The 16,625-nt window shown below is 37.6% G+C and overlaps 1 protein-coding gene across 25 annotated transcripts in view; it reads right to left on the minus strand.

Moving 5' to 3' along the window:
- Window positions 1-16,625, minus strand: part of Ndae1 (Na[+]-driven anion exchanger 1) — a 36,717-nt gene that overhangs the window by 14,922 nt on the left and 5,170 nt on the right. For 9 of the 25 annotated variants that reach the window (XM_026813659.1, XM_026813656.1, XM_026813648.1 and 6 more), the window contains 7 exons: window positions 7,882-8,003; window positions 6,824-6,958; window positions 4,688-4,753; window positions 2,933-3,071; window positions 2,422-2,641; window positions 2,232-2,355; window positions 1,618-1,794 (listed from right to left, as the gene is read on the minus strand). In XM_026813659.1, the coding sequence (XP_026669460.1) occupies window positions 1,618-1,794; window positions 2,232-2,355; window positions 2,422-2,641; window positions 2,933-3,071; window positions 4,688-4,753; window positions 6,824-6,958; window positions 7,882-7,996 (976 nt within the window). In that variant the 5' untranslated portion in view covers window positions 7,997-8,003. Of the gene's footprint in view, window positions 1-973; window positions 1,037-1,617; window positions 1,795-2,231; window positions 2,356-2,421; window positions 2,642-2,932; window positions 3,072-4,687; window positions 4,754-6,823; window positions 6,959-7,881; window positions 8,004-8,309; window positions 8,415-9,513; window positions 10,007-15,018; window positions 15,427-16,625 lie in introns of those variants that run through there. The other 16 variants (XR_003389209.1, XM_026813615.1, XM_026813612.1 and 13 more) reach the window with 9 other exon arrangements.

Here is a 16,625-nt window from a genome sequence, read left to right on the forward strand (position 1 = left end):
TCGGCAAACGTAGATATAAATATTTTTAAAATATGTTCGCTAGCGGATATGCTAGTTAAAGACTAGCAACAATGACTCTTGTTGTCACGAGATCTTTTATTATAGATAACATCAATAGCAATTGTGTAATAAGAAGAATACATTATTAAGGAAAAATTGATAAGAATTGATGATAACCATTTTTGTTACGAATCTATCAGTTAGTAGATGTCCTGAAATATGTATATCATTAAAATATCTTTAAAAATATTTATTTGTAACGCGTCAGCGAAAACACCATCTATGATTTCTAGAGCGATTCTTTCGTTCAATATAAGGTGGCTCAAAATTACTTATTATTGTTAGCATTACAAAGAAAGAGGAAAGTTATTCGGAACGCTGAAAAGACAGACACAGATGTTAGTTGGTTAAAAGTGTGACAGTCAGTAAAGTATAAAATACGATATCGAGTTAATCGTAATAAGTACCTACACATTGAGTAACGTGCATATTATACAATTAGAGAGATCATGCTTCGTGATTAATACCGTGGTAAGGTTCACCTACGCGTTTTCTCGCGATTGTGCACTTCCTCTGAGATCGTTTCTTCACACGGGACGACGTAAGATTAAAGAAAAAAAAGACAATGTTTCGCAATACGTAATTTAATTTCATTGTCAGTACCGGTGCAATGTGACTGTGACGCCGCGGTTCGCAGTAGTAATGGTCAATATTGGTCGGGCAGTTCGCAAATCTCTTTGAAGTCGAACACCAATGAACATAATGATATTTAATTAACTACTTAAAAACACCGAAAGATTCATAAGAAACAGAATATACGAAAATCATATAATCATACCATTGCCCACATACAAGTGAGTGAAGACAAAGAGAAGGTACATTAAATACAGATGTATTTACGAAACAGACGGAGCTGTGCTATCGATTAAAAAAAATAGATTTTTAAAAAACAATAACCACCTGACGATCTAACCTTTTAGTTGGCACATCGCGAACCATGTTGTGAATCCGACCACATGGGGAATGCCGAATTCGTCTGATAAAAAAATAATCAGACTGAAAACATGTCGATATCACTCTAACCGAGTCTTGCGGAAAGAAACCAATCCACTAAATTATACTTAATTAATGAGACGTAGTGCCAAACAGATCTCGATTCCTCATCGATTTTTATACCTACCCCTACACACAGTATGTATCGAAGTTAAAAAGTTAATGCGTTTCAATTTATCACTGTCTAAATATACCTTAGAAAATACTAAATTATGTATTTGTAATTATATTAAATTATGTATTTGTAAATTAATTGTATCGAGTTAAAAATTGCAACTTGAAATTCAGCTTTTTTTTTATAGCTTTTCGAACGAACTGTTTCCTTTCCGCAGAACGTGTTCAGTTTATAATTCACTCGAGATCATCTGAGTGCACATTTTCGTAAAGATCAACCGCGAGATCGAACCCTAATTGATTAGTAGGTCAGAGCAGGTTGTTGGTAAACGTATAAGGCCGAGGGTTCAAACAAACGCTTAGACTTGGACAAACGACGATTAGGGGGAATGTGTTAATGAACTGCGAAAGCACCGTAACCGAAGCCGATGGCCTACGATATTTCTCTACCTGGAACGAGAAGGTACGGTCCTTTCAAATCTTTCGCCTCTTTTGAGAGCAGGGCGGTGTTCGAATTCGGACAGCTACTGCTGCGAGCGACGGCGGGCGCGTAAGCGTCCACGACGCCGCGACGCTCCTGTAAATCTGACGTCAACAACGAATGCAAACCATATGTACAGTTGCAATCTGAAAACGTCGGATGTTTTTAAACGCGCGTTTAGTTCCGTCTTTCTGGAAGGTTTGGGATTAGCGGTATAATGCATAAATAATAATAAATCCTTAAAATAATATGTACAATTAAATCATACATAACTATAAATGAAAAAAACAAATTGTAGGAAATAAAAATAATTCATTAATAATGATAACTAAAATAATATAATAAAAAATCATAAGTGGTATTGTAGGAAGAAATTGGATAGGAATTTCACGAAGCGTAACGGGAACGAAAATATGGATCAGTCAACAGGGATGATTAATACGTTTCGTTGAAAACGTCAAAGGGTCGACGTACTTGTCCATTTTCGATCGCACATACGACGGTACTATACTGTTGTAATATTTCAATGGCTTTCGATTAGTTATCCAATCAATTAACAGTAGTCATTGTTTAAATAACTTACTCTTTGAAGAGGAATGGTTCCGACCGATGTCGGCCAAGGATCTGATAATCGGTAATCTGGACATGTTGTTGTCCTTGCGTCTCTCGTGCTGGTGACGGTGCCTCACGAGAAGAGCTTCCCTGACCTAATCTCCGAAAAAGGTCTCGGTTAAATATTGCTCGTCAAAGGGGGACCATCCCTCCGATCGTACCTTCTCCCTCGCCTCGATTGACAACGAGCCCTTGTTGATCATATTATCTAGCACCAAATCAGCGACTTGTTCCAGGCTGATCGCTTCCATGTCGAGCATCACAGTCCCATTTAACAGCAGGCTTCTTAATTCGAACAGAGCGTGTAAAGAGAGAGTCGCTACGTGAGGTTTGCTCCATCTGTTTCCACCTTCCTCGACATCCTCCTCGAATTTGATCCACCTGGACATTTTGTTTAGTCATCCTACTAATCGTCTTCAATATAATTTTTTACAAATATATCGTCACGAGCTTATTCGTCAATCGATTTGTCATAAATATTTTATATTACATATGTAATGAATTTAACGTTCTTATTTTTTGTCTATAAGATCGTGCTCGCATATGTCGATTCTACGCTGTATGCTCAGTTACTATCTAAATTGTAAAAAACTTCAAGTCAATCTAGATGGAAGGAACAAATTCTGACCGTCACATTTTATGAAATAGAGAGTAACGAGAAGAGAAAATTACCTAGCCGTTTCCTTCCATTCCATCTCGTCGCCATCCTTGACGAGCTCCTCCATCTCCGAGAAAAGAGGATGCGACTCGTGTGCATCGTCGCCGACCTCCTCGCCGAGGATGAACTGAACCCTCTGAGCCGGCGGTGTAACTGCAATTTGGTAAACGGTTACCAGTTTGTGAAAATAGCTACCAATTTCCGAGATTCTTGGTAAAGGAGACATCAACGAATACAGTATAAATAACGAAACAGAAGATACAGAGTACTCCTAATGAAACAATTTAATTAACTGCCTGTGTCGTTGAAGGTCAAAATTAAGATGAAGAATCGAGTGGTTTCCAAGTAACTATTCGTGAGATGACCTAGACATGATCCTGGGATGAGTTTGAAATTCTGTGCAACGAAGAATTTCCCGGACATTCGAAGTGAGAAACAGCGAAAACTGTGCAAAAACCGTAGGAACAATAACTAATTGGAATTCTGTATCGAAAGAGGGGAGTGAAGAATCATTCTGAATTTTAAGAATGAGAGCCAATAATCTGGTGATTCGAGCAATGCAAATTTTACGTGCGCGATTAGTAAAATACATGCACACCCCTAAATGAAAGGAAAACACACAAACAGTAATTCTGTGTTTGCATTTAAGTGATATGTGTTATCACATGTTTGAAAGATGTTTTTTAGTGTAGTATGAATTGCACAGTTAATAGAATAGTGTCATATCGCGTGTATCGGAAAAACATTCGCCGAGACCATTCGTCGAGACCATTCGTCTTCTTCAGCGGTCGTTTTTCAATTAAGTGACAATATTAAGAATCATAGTGACTTCAAGTAGGAAATTTCTAACATTACTAGAACGTATTCTAAAAGGGAATACACATAATAAATTATATCAAACAATATTTCTAGAATGTTAAACACTTAATACTAATTCAAATGTAATTGAACGTAATGAAACGATCTAATTAAATATAAAAATGATTGTAAGTATGAATGTATGAATTACTTGAAAGTAGAAAGTATAAAGAATAATATAAATTGCATTATAAGAAGGAATGGTGACTGAAGATGAATGGAACCTTGGGACGTTAAAGTATATTAAAAAAGAATATGAAAGAATGCGTATTATACCGAGAGAGAACAGAGAAAAGGAATTCTTAAAGAAGCGTATGAACGACAGAAAATGTGTGAAAGTGTCAGTGAGTCAATCATACATGAGTTGTAGTAGAGTCTTCGTCGAAGCTGAACCGTTTTATATGTTCGGGTGACTAAATTAGAAGACTTCTTGCGTGAGATTTTGACTTACACTATGATTCTTAAGTACATCATTCTACACCGCGATCACGCAGCCCGAAGAGTGAAAAGCCAATTCCGGTTCGTGGAAAAATGTTCGAATAATCATCATTAATGCAACGACTACATTCCGGCAACGTTTTATGTAATAACGATAAACGATGTAACGAGATACCGTGTGATGTGTACGTACGCAGGCCGATTTGATCTGATAAATATTAATCTTCCCCGGGCTAAATCGAACTTAATTACCCGTGCGGCAAATTGCCGAAGCTAAAACCTTGATGATACCCCGCGCAAATATCTTTCGTTTACATTGATTCGACGAACTGACTAATTGTAAGCTTGATTCCTAAAATATATCCGTAAACAGTACGAATGGTCTCTTTATAGATAAAAAATGGTAAAAAATGTCAGTGAAAGTTGAATGTATATATGTTTTTTTCATCTCTTTTTTCATTTGTTAGGCTTACGTATCATCTCGCCGTCGGGATCACAGATGCTAGACAGTCGACTCCTTCGAGTCATCAGCAACTGTCCTGAAACGTCAATGACACAACAAACGTGGATTCGATATACGCATACAATCCTGCTCCTCCACTTATTCCTTTAATTTCGTTCGACAAGGTTTCGAAAGTCGCCGACGAAGCCTTTCGAATCAACCAATCAAGACCGTATCTTCGGGCATGAAATTAATAAGAGACTACCCGGTTATTTAATATCCAACGCAAATAGCTTTTGCCCGAGAAAATTTCAGATATCGATTGAACGAGAAAGAGAATGCAACTCGCAGCATCCTTGTTCCAACGAATTTAATACGTCAAAAGACCTCGATACCGGTCTACGGTTACTATTGACTATTGGCAGAAACTAAATGAACACAAGCACCTTTGTCAGTTAGTTTGACAATGTAAGATTGGATTCATTTTTGTAAACCTTGTTTTATTTCGGATCATTCAACGTCAACCCTATCTGATAGAACTTATTACTATTTAGCAGATAGATTGTATGCTATTTATTGCAAAGTTTATAGAACGACATAAAAGGGTAAGCGACCAGGTAGCATGGCATCTCGCGAGGGTCTCCAAGGCTCAATATCGGTCACCCCGTTGCAACCGGTATGCCAGAAGTAGGGTGAACAGCCGGAGAAGTTCCTGACAAGTGGTTGGCTGGTTGCCACATACCGTTCAATAAATGCTGCAAAGTGCAACATACCATGGAAGAACGCTCACACGCGCGTCTCCGCAGCGGCTACTGACTACTTGGACGCTAATGGGAAGTGAACACCAATACGTCAGAGTCGTTTTCAAAGCTGTGTTTAAGCAATGTGACGTTCCATTCTTCTTTCTATCTCGTGGTAAAAGTTTCGCTCTCGCATCGGTACTTCCACGATTCTTACCTCGCGATTTTTTATCAGACACCGTGTAATTTAATTTTACTTTTGCTAAATAAAATATTTTAGCTGAACAAACATTAGTACTACTAAACATGACTTTCCTTTGTTTAGATAAAAATAATTTTTTCTGCGTACATGTATACATGTGGGAAGAGGTACATTTTTTATACATCTGTACGTCAGTTTAAGGAATTTTTATAGTGAGTTCTCACGTACGTATCTGAAATCTCGCGTTTGGAGTGGTGCATTCTTTGCCGGTTTTAAGCAAAATTTTTCCGAAGCCGCAGAGCCGCATGAGAGCGATTAACTCAAGTCGAGTTCGGCGCGGAAGCACCTACTTTAACCTCGAAAACTCGTGACCTACAAGAGACGTTTGTCTCTCAGTTTCTATTCGTGGTTGGTTATCGATCACGTAGCTCGAGCTTCGAACCTCGTTCGTCACATCATACCCCTTTCTTCCCCAAAAAGGGAAACAAACGAACGAGTGACGAGATTAGATTCACCAGAGTTCCTTGATCAATCATCTTTTTTATTACTGAAACCTCTGTAGCTCAGGTAGAATTTTAAAGATTGAAATATAGGAAGGAAGATTTAAACGAGACTAACACATGAGTCTAACTCAATAAAAACTGACAGAATCACATCAATTCAAATGAACATGTGAATATTTCAACTAACAAATATTTATTAAGCGGATACACTCCGATAGGCAGGATATCAATGTTGCCTACTAAATTGGCCAAAAATGTGGGTTTACGCCATTCGATTCTACGTCCTTATTTCTTAGAAAATCAACAGAAAATTTGTTTTAACGTTTAGATTGAGCTACACTCTACGGTGCTCTGGTAATTATTCATTTTATTATCATTTATAAGTGAAAATGTCTAAAATTTATCGACAGAAAGAAAAGTCGTGTAACTATCCTAGCTCTTTAATGACTTCGATAGTCTCGTTATTATACTACGTTCACTCATTTTTTCAAAAGTTCAGGACCGCGAGAAAACTTAACTCGGTCCTGGATAAAAGTTAGACATTAAGGAAGGAGGAATAGCCATTTGCGAGAACGAGGAAGGATAGAAGTAAACAGGGTACGCGCTATGCGAACCATAAACAGGTGGGTCTGCGACGCGATGAAAAAGAACGAAATAGGAAAGATAGAAAGCGTTTCTTAACTTGAGGAAAGAATAGAAGACGAAGAAAGAAAAGAACTTACTGGGCCTTTCGTTGTCGACATTTTCCTTATCAGCACTGTACGTTTGACGCTGGACGTGATGGTGCTTGTGGTGACGACGGTGTCTCCTTTCGCCGGGCAGATGCACGCCCACGTACACCGTGTGCGCTCTGTGACCTGGAAGCAGATGAAAGAGACACATTCACGTCAGTGGCTTCCGAAACGACGTGCGTTCCTCTGGTTCCTCTATGATTACCAATAATAAAGTTCATTCCCATAGCCGCGGCAGACAGAGGAAGAGAAAGGGAGAGACTAGTCTATATTTTCTTTATTTCCAATTGATAGAACTTTATACGTTGAAATAATAATACAATAATTATATTAAAGCTTTTAGAAGCATAGAATGACTTTTATTGTGTGTGTATAATTAAAAAATAAACATTCCCTCTTTTTCTCGTTAAGAAGAAAACTCTCGTTACGTCTTACAAATTCTATTAGCATAACAATACTTTTTAATGAACTTTACTGACATATATAAATTATTCTTAGTAATCACATTAACTAATCTCCGTGAAACATCCAAGTAAAAATCTTCAAATACTCAGATGATTGTATTTTACATATAAAAATTACAATATAAATTATTCTTAGTAATCACATTAACTAATCTCCATGAAACATCCAAGTAAAAATCTTCAAATATTCAGATGATATAAAAATTACAATACATATATTATCGTTTTCTGTGATAATAGACGGTTTTTATAATTGTCAATAAAATATCAGTGGCCCGACTTACGCTACTATTTAAATATAGCATTCGGCGCTAATTTTCTCATTAATCCGAATCGATTCGGTGGGCCGTGTAATGTCGACGGGTCAAGATCGCGCTGTGCCTGGGACAGGTGACCTCGAGACTAGGGTTCAATTCAATTGCACGTTGCCGAGCGAAAGTCTAATGATTTTCGAAGCACCGTAAGCTCTCTAGCTCTATGTGCAAACACGGAAGCCCAATCCGGCTGACCCAGAGCTGATTCGTGAAAGCGCGAGAAAACTCATGTAACAAACGCTGATGAGAAAACGAAAGAAGAGGTGTGTACCTTCGAAATCTTTTTCGGTGTAAGATTGATGAGTGATCCGAGCACCGGGATCTGTCGGAGCCTCGTCGTCACCTGTCCCACCTGCGTGGGTCACGCCGCCTCCACCCGGCTGCATCCACGGTCTAAAAAAAAAATTCATCATTCGAACACGCGTGAAACATGGCCCAGTAGTATACAGTAGTAGTTAAAAGATAGAAATTATCGTCTCGATTAATAATTCAGTTGTATACTATTAAGTAAACTAGTCATATACTTTTGCTACGTTCATTTTTTGCTTAAACAGTTACTATTGTTTATTAAAGTAAATTGTTACATAGAAAAAAATTGTCAAAGATTCGTTCAGGTTTAATTATCAATGATTTCTAAAAATCACTGTCATTCGAGGAATATTTCTGAATCACGCAACCGATTAAGGCGAATTTATTCACATTTGGTGGTATCAGAAAATGGGGATGAAACACGTTAACCCGCCAGTGTGCAGCGGACTCCGTTTTGGAGGTATATTTTTGAAACTAGTTATTAGTGCGAGAACGCGATAGCGACTAAGGCAGTTGTACTCGTGACGCTCGTATATATAGATGTACGGTACCGGCGGCGCAGCGGATTCGCCGCGAAACTGACCGATAACGTGTAAATTCGTTCCCCCGAATTCGCATTTGTTTCAGCAGCAGCGACAAGACGCGCGACGACGCTGGATTATGAGAGAAAAACGGTCGCGTGGAATCTCGTGGAATAATTCGCGGATGGTACGTCCGCTTCCCGACCGCACACGCGATTTTATAATGAATTAAACTTCCTCGACGAGACGCGCTTAAGAGTACTTTGTCCGTGCCGCTGAGTTTGTACGTGCCTCCTCAATGTTTCACGTATCGTTCACGAACGATGGCCAGTAGACCGCGGATTTTTATGCAAAATTAAACAATTATAGTATCAGTTAAAAGTATGTATAGAGTAGATCGTAAGCACAAGTTCCTTTTGTCATTTAAGCATTTCAATAAGCACCAAGCTATATCGTTAAACGCTGTTTTTATATTCTGCAGATTGGATTATCTCAAAAATGCAGAAAGTCCCTAATTATCAGTTAGTTTCATCTTCTGAATGTCTCTCTTATCGAATCTTGTAAAAGATGTTCAGTTTTAATGGATAAAACATATACACCTGTCCTTGTGTGTATTATATTCGTTACTACGCATTGTATAAGACACGTGTAGAAATTGAATTTCGTGGGAGATATGAAATGATATAATTTTGTGTAGGTGGATAAGGTTTCATTGTTTTGCTTAAATTGTTTTACTTAAATGGAATCATACAATTTTCAATTCATTAATTAATTCGGTTTATCATTCTGAATAAAAAAGTACATGGCGAAGAATGATTTATTTAATATAAGAATCGAGGGTGACGAAAAAGGGAACGCTTTACGTAATAAAACAAGTTCAACGAACATCGAATGTTTCTTATATTTCGTTCCGTGTTTAGATGTATCAATTTTATTTTTAACATCTTGTTCATACACTTGATGATGATCATACACTTATGTATGCATATTAATATACTATCCGTTCCATGAAACACACGAACAGACATTTGCTTGCCAACAATTTCGAAATTATTGAAAATGATGAAACTCACCGTTGCATATTATTCTCGACGATCTCAATTACACAAATTCTATTTTAATTGTATTTAACCCTCACAAACATTGGAGAACGTGAATGCGATGAGCACGATCGAGGGTCCAGCTTCTTCTATGGTTTGTACCACGACGAACAGTCATTTTCACGGGACAATGGACGTAGGTGAAAATTCGCTACATCCGGCGACGTATAAAAGGAAACATTTATTTTCGAGTGTGAAAAGGTGCCTCATCCCCATTAAATTATAACATAAGTAATAATTGAAACAAATTTCACGTAACACGAAGTGCCAGCTGCGACACGCAATACGATACATGTGCGTAATAATATAGGTAAATAAGCAGTAATCGTAATCAGTTAACACGTGCGATCGCAGACACCAGCTGATTATTGTGTCACAGCCAAAGCAGATTTGTTTTGTAGTAGATACGTAGGTACGGACAGTATAAATGTGTCTGGCGTAATAAAGATTCGTCAAAAGCACTTTCGGCAGACTGACTTGTAAAAAGCTCTGCGCAGTGCCGAGAGCTAACGACACGGTAACGACAGATAATGACTGCGTTTAATACTAAGTTGGCATGTATCCAATGTCGTTTATTTAATCGAATATTATATAATTTCTGTAAAATATTAGATATTAAATTCAAACGATTTCCGTATTAAATTGGTATTTAGTTACTCTAATATTTTTCAAATTTTAATCAATTTTAGAAACAGATTTTCAAATATGCTTGAATTAATCATTTTTAATTATTGCGTAGGATAACAATGAATTTTTAATATCTTTACTGTATATATTATTCATTATGATTGATACTGACTAATAGTTAATTTAAACATGATACCATCATTTTGGTGGGACAAGTTCAGAAATAAAAGACGACGTTCCATACGTATCAACCTAGTAGCTATTCGAAAGAGTTAACAGTTCGCTGGAAGTCAAAAGAAATTACTTGTTCGTGATCGAAAAAGCTGTTTCGTTCGAATTTCATTCGCGAAAGAACATTGGGTCAAAAGAATAAAACTGCGAGCACATGTACTGTCATTCTTGTCAGCGGGGAACTCGTCGAGATTAATCATGGAGAATGGCATCGCAGCGTGTGACCAGATAACATTTATGAATGCTACGTAACTAGTAATTGTTTATCGCTTTTTCACTAATTATCGAGCAAAAGTATGTTATCGCATGTATAATTATGCAATGAGAGCGAACTAGCCACATCATGTTACAATGAAGTTTTACGAATAGAAACAAAGTTATCACGTCATATGTATAAATTGTTATGAGTGCTACACGGCAAAACGATTATAAGTATCGCGATTTTATGGTATGAACACGTATTGTCTACTGCAAACTAGTCACATTATGGTAATATGTAATTAACAATTTACATCTGTTTTTTTCTGTTCGTTACATAATTACATACCTATCGGCGATGCTAGTAACCCTTTGGACTGTGTTTCTACGAAATACCAGTACATCTCAATCAGACACTGTCACGTTGCGAATTAATCACAGTTAATCCTTTCTCGTTTGACGTCGCGCATCTTTTTCTTCTAATGCGCGGTGTAATAAGTGTTTAATATAATGTAATAAATTTCTTCCTATCTTTTGTATATTAGATGTGTGATAAATAATACTCTATTGCCAACTAAAAATTGACTATTCCTTTACATTTTTCTAATCGTATTTTAAAATACGTAATTCAATTATACAGATTGCTCTATTGTCTCGCATTTATATTCTTCTCGATTAACTCTTTTATGTACTTTTGTGGGCTACATGCGTCATATGTCTTCCTCTAATCTTCTCTGATTTTGTTCGCATAGAAGTAATTTCTCCCGAGCGTGAAATAGTTCGGTAAACAAGATTAATGATTCTCAAACGGAGTTCGGTTACAATGTAAGCGTAACGGAAGCCTGTACGTCCGAAGAGGGTAGACTGTCTAATCGAGGCTGATTACAGGAATGTCAAGATCGTGACAAACGTCGAACATGTCGGAAGATTAGCCAGCCGCCAAGTGGATAATTACCGCGCTATGATTATCTTCTGCTGCGTCCTACCTACCTATGTAATGCGCTTGTACGTAGTTTTACATAATAGAACCGGGCCACCTCGTCCCCCGTCGCCGTCACCACGCCGCGTCGACAAAGGGAGAGTGGTATAATAAACGAGGGGACAGACAAGATAATTGTTTAATTGTTGGAGGTCACCGGGTGTCCGTCGATGATAAAATTCTCGACGCGGATTAGCGCGCACGCTTCCGCGGTTGACTGTTTATCAGCGTTGCTTTTAAAATCCCCCTTTTCGCTCGAGAATCTTCGTAGGGAGAATCAAAACCAGTTACTACATGATGCGATAAGAACTTAAAAATAGAACACCTACTTACCTATCGAATACCGAAAGTATAGACTTCTTACGGAAATTAACGATAATTATGAATAGATTCAATGAAGTGTACTAACAAGCGACCAGCGACAACAGTAAATCAAAAAGTCCTTGTGAGACATGTACTTTTTTCTAGAATTCTAACAACGAGTATCATCTGTGAGGCTCGCGAGTCGCGTAGCGTGTGTACTACGTATTGTGGACAACGCGACCGGTGCGACTAATTGAAACGTAAAAGTATAATGATTGAGATAAAGGCTTGTTACTGAAGGAGCGTCTAACGGTGCGGATGCACCGCTCGATTTGTGAGCTACGCGACAAGGATTTCTAACGAGAATGCCGATACTCTGCCAACTCCTGCCAACAATGCCGTCAATTGCTGGAGCAGGAAATTGAAGGAATCAGACTGCAGATCAAAATGTTCTCTTTTACTAATTAGTTCACGTACTTTTAATCCCATATATTTCACTATTACACATTTCCATATTTTATCTTTCTTCTCTGGCATTATGAAATAATAAAAGTATTAAACACACAGCTCTTGGGTATACATGCATACATAAATTACAGTGCGCTTTGTTCTATAATTATAACATATCTAATAATTTTAACGTATCCCTGAAAACAAATTTGTGTATTTCTGCAGGAGATAATTAGAGTAGGCCTCAGGTACCTTACAATTTTTTTAATTAATTGCTTTTGCTACAAATCTTACCCTGCTGTATAATAAATCACTATTATGTAACAAATTTGATTCAAATCTTGTTATGTAACGTATTTCTATCATTTGCTATAATAACTTATTCAATTTCGTGTAGATTGTACAACAAAATGTGTTAAGAATCTCCACTCCTTAAAAATCTTGAGGTAATTGCTGGTCTCTCTTTTATTGGTACTGCAATCTCGAAATGACTTATGTTTTCTACTTTTACCATTATTTATGTTTTTCATAAACGTTCGACCAGTTTATTTTATAAAAAATTTTGACATTGCCATATACAAATGCCATTATAATAATTTTTAGATAGAATTTGAAATTGTCGTTTGCCATAGAGTTTACAAATTTAGTACCGAGTTTAACTCATTTTTGCAAGAACATGATAGCCAAACATATATAAATATGAATTAGGTCAAGAACGAATTCTTTAAAGCTACATGCACGGTGAGAAAAACTAGGAATCTCTTTTTTCAAACTGTTACACATGAGACAGATCATATAGGATGACATCGACGGGTCGCGGAAAAGCGCACTCTAATGGCCTTTTCACACTACGTTTTCCGCTCTCATATTCCGCCCGGGCAACCAGTACCGTAATAAAAAATGCAATATAATAGCGTGTAAAAGCTGGATGACGCTCAGTGGACTCGAACTTTTGTGCGTAAGCAAGGATGAAAAATACTGGTCAGACACCTGCTGGAGTCGAGTGCGGAAAACTTCGAAAGCGATTTTTTAGTGATGGGAGAAACAGATTTCTCCGCGCGGAAAAAGTGTCGGTTTGATGATGTCGGAAATGACCTTCTCCTGTGAAATATAAAAATGTATGTACGTAGTGACGATGAATAATTTCGGGAGCGGAAAACGTTGTATGAAAAAGCCATAACGTTATTCACGCGTGTTGGCGGGCGCACGAGAAAAATTTCGCAACATGCCGCGTTGCGTAAAATTTTCAAGACTATTGGTAGTACACACAGCATTTGACTGGTTTGCGTATTTTAAACTTGGAAATTCAGAAATAATTGAGTAGCGTGAGCAATAGTTCTGCCGTTGAAAGGATTTGACACGTGCATTGTATACAGAATTGCCACAGATAAGTGTCCACATTTCGAAAAATGTAAATTAGTGAATTCTTAAAATAAAATGCAGAACAACATACGAAAGGTGAAACCTGCATCGTTTCTAGGCTGAGATTATATAAATTCTGATTTCGCATAAAAGTCAGGCATGTTGACACGTCAATCTCAAGTCTGGAGGTCTCGCTTTTTTGATTCTATCTACCATACACACCGGCATTGGAAACGTTAATTCTCGTCTGCATATTGTTTGCCTTCCTTTTTTTATTGATATATTTCTCGCTCGTAAAACCGTGCCACATTACGATAAAATACGCTCGCGTGAGACTCTCCTTTATTTGTCATGCCAAACGTTATTAAATCAATTTTAAGTGTATAACGTTTTCACGTTGTAGATAATTTGTGCGTCTGACAAAAAATGTATGACGAAATCGAAGACATTAAGACGAATCGTCGCAAATGGGCAATGATAAAAGTGAACTGAAAGATAAAGGACGGTGTCTAAAATTTCACCGCAATAGGTAATGTCGTTAAGCAGCAGGCAGTGAATTTCACGTATCGTATCCAGTAAAACAAACAAAAAATCGTTACGAAATATTGATATCGAACGACTTCGTAAGTTAACGATAAGCTTCCGTTCAGCAACGACGGAATCTAGCATAGTTAGTAATAATACGTATATGATATACAAACGATAAAGATAAACGATGCACCTAAAATCGGCCTTCAGCAAATATTGACAATAGTTCCCTTATATTGCGATAACGGTGAGGTTGAAGTGCACCGTACAGACTATAATCGTCTCTGTCGTTACTTTTATCGAGAATCAACGAAAAATATGCGGTCTGTTATCGCCTACACGTGGATTGCTCATTCGCTTCCTGGTCATTCTAGGCAAGCACGTCTACATACACACACACAACGAGAAGATAAGGCATCTCGCGGTCGGTTTCATTATATCGCATCGTAAGTTGGCGATAAATCGGTGCGAAAGATACGTGGTCACGAGATGACCCTCAGGGTCGTTGAAATTTGCATCATGCTACGACTTACGTACTTACTTTACGCGTTTCCCAATTCATAGTCTGAAGTCTACAGTCCTTAAACGACGCGACGCGACGCTAACACTTTTCTATTCTAATCACTAGTTTAACATGAACTCTGATGTGTCATAATGTTATATCATGTTTCATTGAAATCAATTCATAAGCTATTTCTCATTACGAGAGATCGTAAGATTGCTTTCATGAAACCCAGGTACATTTATACGCGAAAAATGCGCTTTAAGGTAATAGCAGTCAGCAGTATCGAGTGACTCACTGTTGACTCCAGTTAAAATCAATTTTTCCAAGAAAGATCTGCATCTCCATTTTTGGTAAGAGAGAAATCGTACTTGTAAAAACCGAAGTTCATGCCAACGCTGAATTTCTTCGTGGGCTTGAGTAGTCTCGGCTGTGATTAGTCAGACATTCTTCATAGCATATATCGCAGCATCCATGCACGGATTTCGATAGTGTAGTAGCCCACAGTCCCAGCAGTAATGTAAATAAATATGTAGGCGTGGGCGTGATTGTCTCACAACACGCTGTTGATGTGATAGCACCCAACGCGGCGCAGCCCGGTGGGACCACTCTTGAGACTTACAGGTAACGTACTCTGTACTACACGACACGGTATACACGCACTTATACAAGCGGGAGGTCTAAGCAGCGCGATGATCACCGATCGACTGTTTACTACGCACGGCTGACACGACACGCAGCATGTTTATACTTCGTGCACAGTGTACCCGTACTCGAAGGCCTCTTCTATGAACGGTCAAGGCGTCTGTCCACGCGCACCTCGTCAAGTAACAAAATATGAACACCCCCGTTCCTAAATTATAACATTAAAATTGATAAGGTTAAAGAGTTATCATTTCTCATTGCAATTGATCCATGAAAATTGGTTGTAATTTTTATATGAAATGCAATTTTATTAAAATTTATGACTTATTCTATGGTTTGTTATACCACTCATTTAATAATTTACTGTAGTCTGTCAACTGCAGTAATCTCCAATGATTACTAATTAGGAACGTTTATTAGACTTTCTCATAGGCAATAAACAGCGTGTGTCTTTATGAACGGAAATGTACTATAAGCAATATAATTACATTTTTGCCTGACAACTCTACCTAGATATGTAATCTCTCACATATACGAAACGAAAAATAGCATATCTGAATCTGTCTTTAAGAAAGCTTTCCCTTTCTCGCGAGAAACTTCTTTTCACAGGCGGTGCTTTCCGAAGTTGTCGACAAGAAAACTTTTGGAAATCGACTTATGAATCTTCCGATCGTCTTACTGGAGTGATTTCCAGACCCTTCCTGAGAGAACGTATTTATTCTTCTTTCTTCGAATGTTTCCCTCGTTTCTTTTCGTTTCATCATCGTTTGATGGAGGTAAAAGTTACTTTACTTAAACGTACTTTTTTATCTGAAGAGAGTATTACATTTGTTTTCCGATAACGTACAAGAAAAGAAGTTAATAACATACTCCACTTTTTGAAAGAATGCTCTTCTTTACGTATACCAATTGGTTTTATCTTATATTTTACGATAAGGAAAGATACAAATGTTACGTTAATTCAATCATTGAGCGTACCTCCCTAGTGTAGATATATTAAAACGAAAAAATATGTGTTTTATGAAGGTATATAAAGATAATACAGATAACGCACAATCTAAATAAAAAGCGTATTTTAAGAATGTATAATAAATTGGATAAACGCAAATGCGTGCTTCTCTGACGAACGAAAGATTTCGAGGATCTAGGTATTTCGGGACCAGAATCGGTCCTGTAAGAATCGGCACGCGTATTGTGTAAATAGACACAATCAATCGTTGATTTCATTCGCAAACGTTTGCGCTGAAGAATTGATATTGA

Source organism: Ceratina calcarata, unplaced genomic scaffold, assembly GCF_001652005.2.
Source record: "Ceratina calcarata isolate Rehan_Ccalc_2016 unplaced genomic scaffold, ASM165200v1 scaffold119, whole genome shotgun sequence".
Lineage (NCBI taxonomy): Eukaryota > Metazoa > Arthropoda > Insecta > Hymenoptera > Apidae > Ceratina > Ceratina calcarata.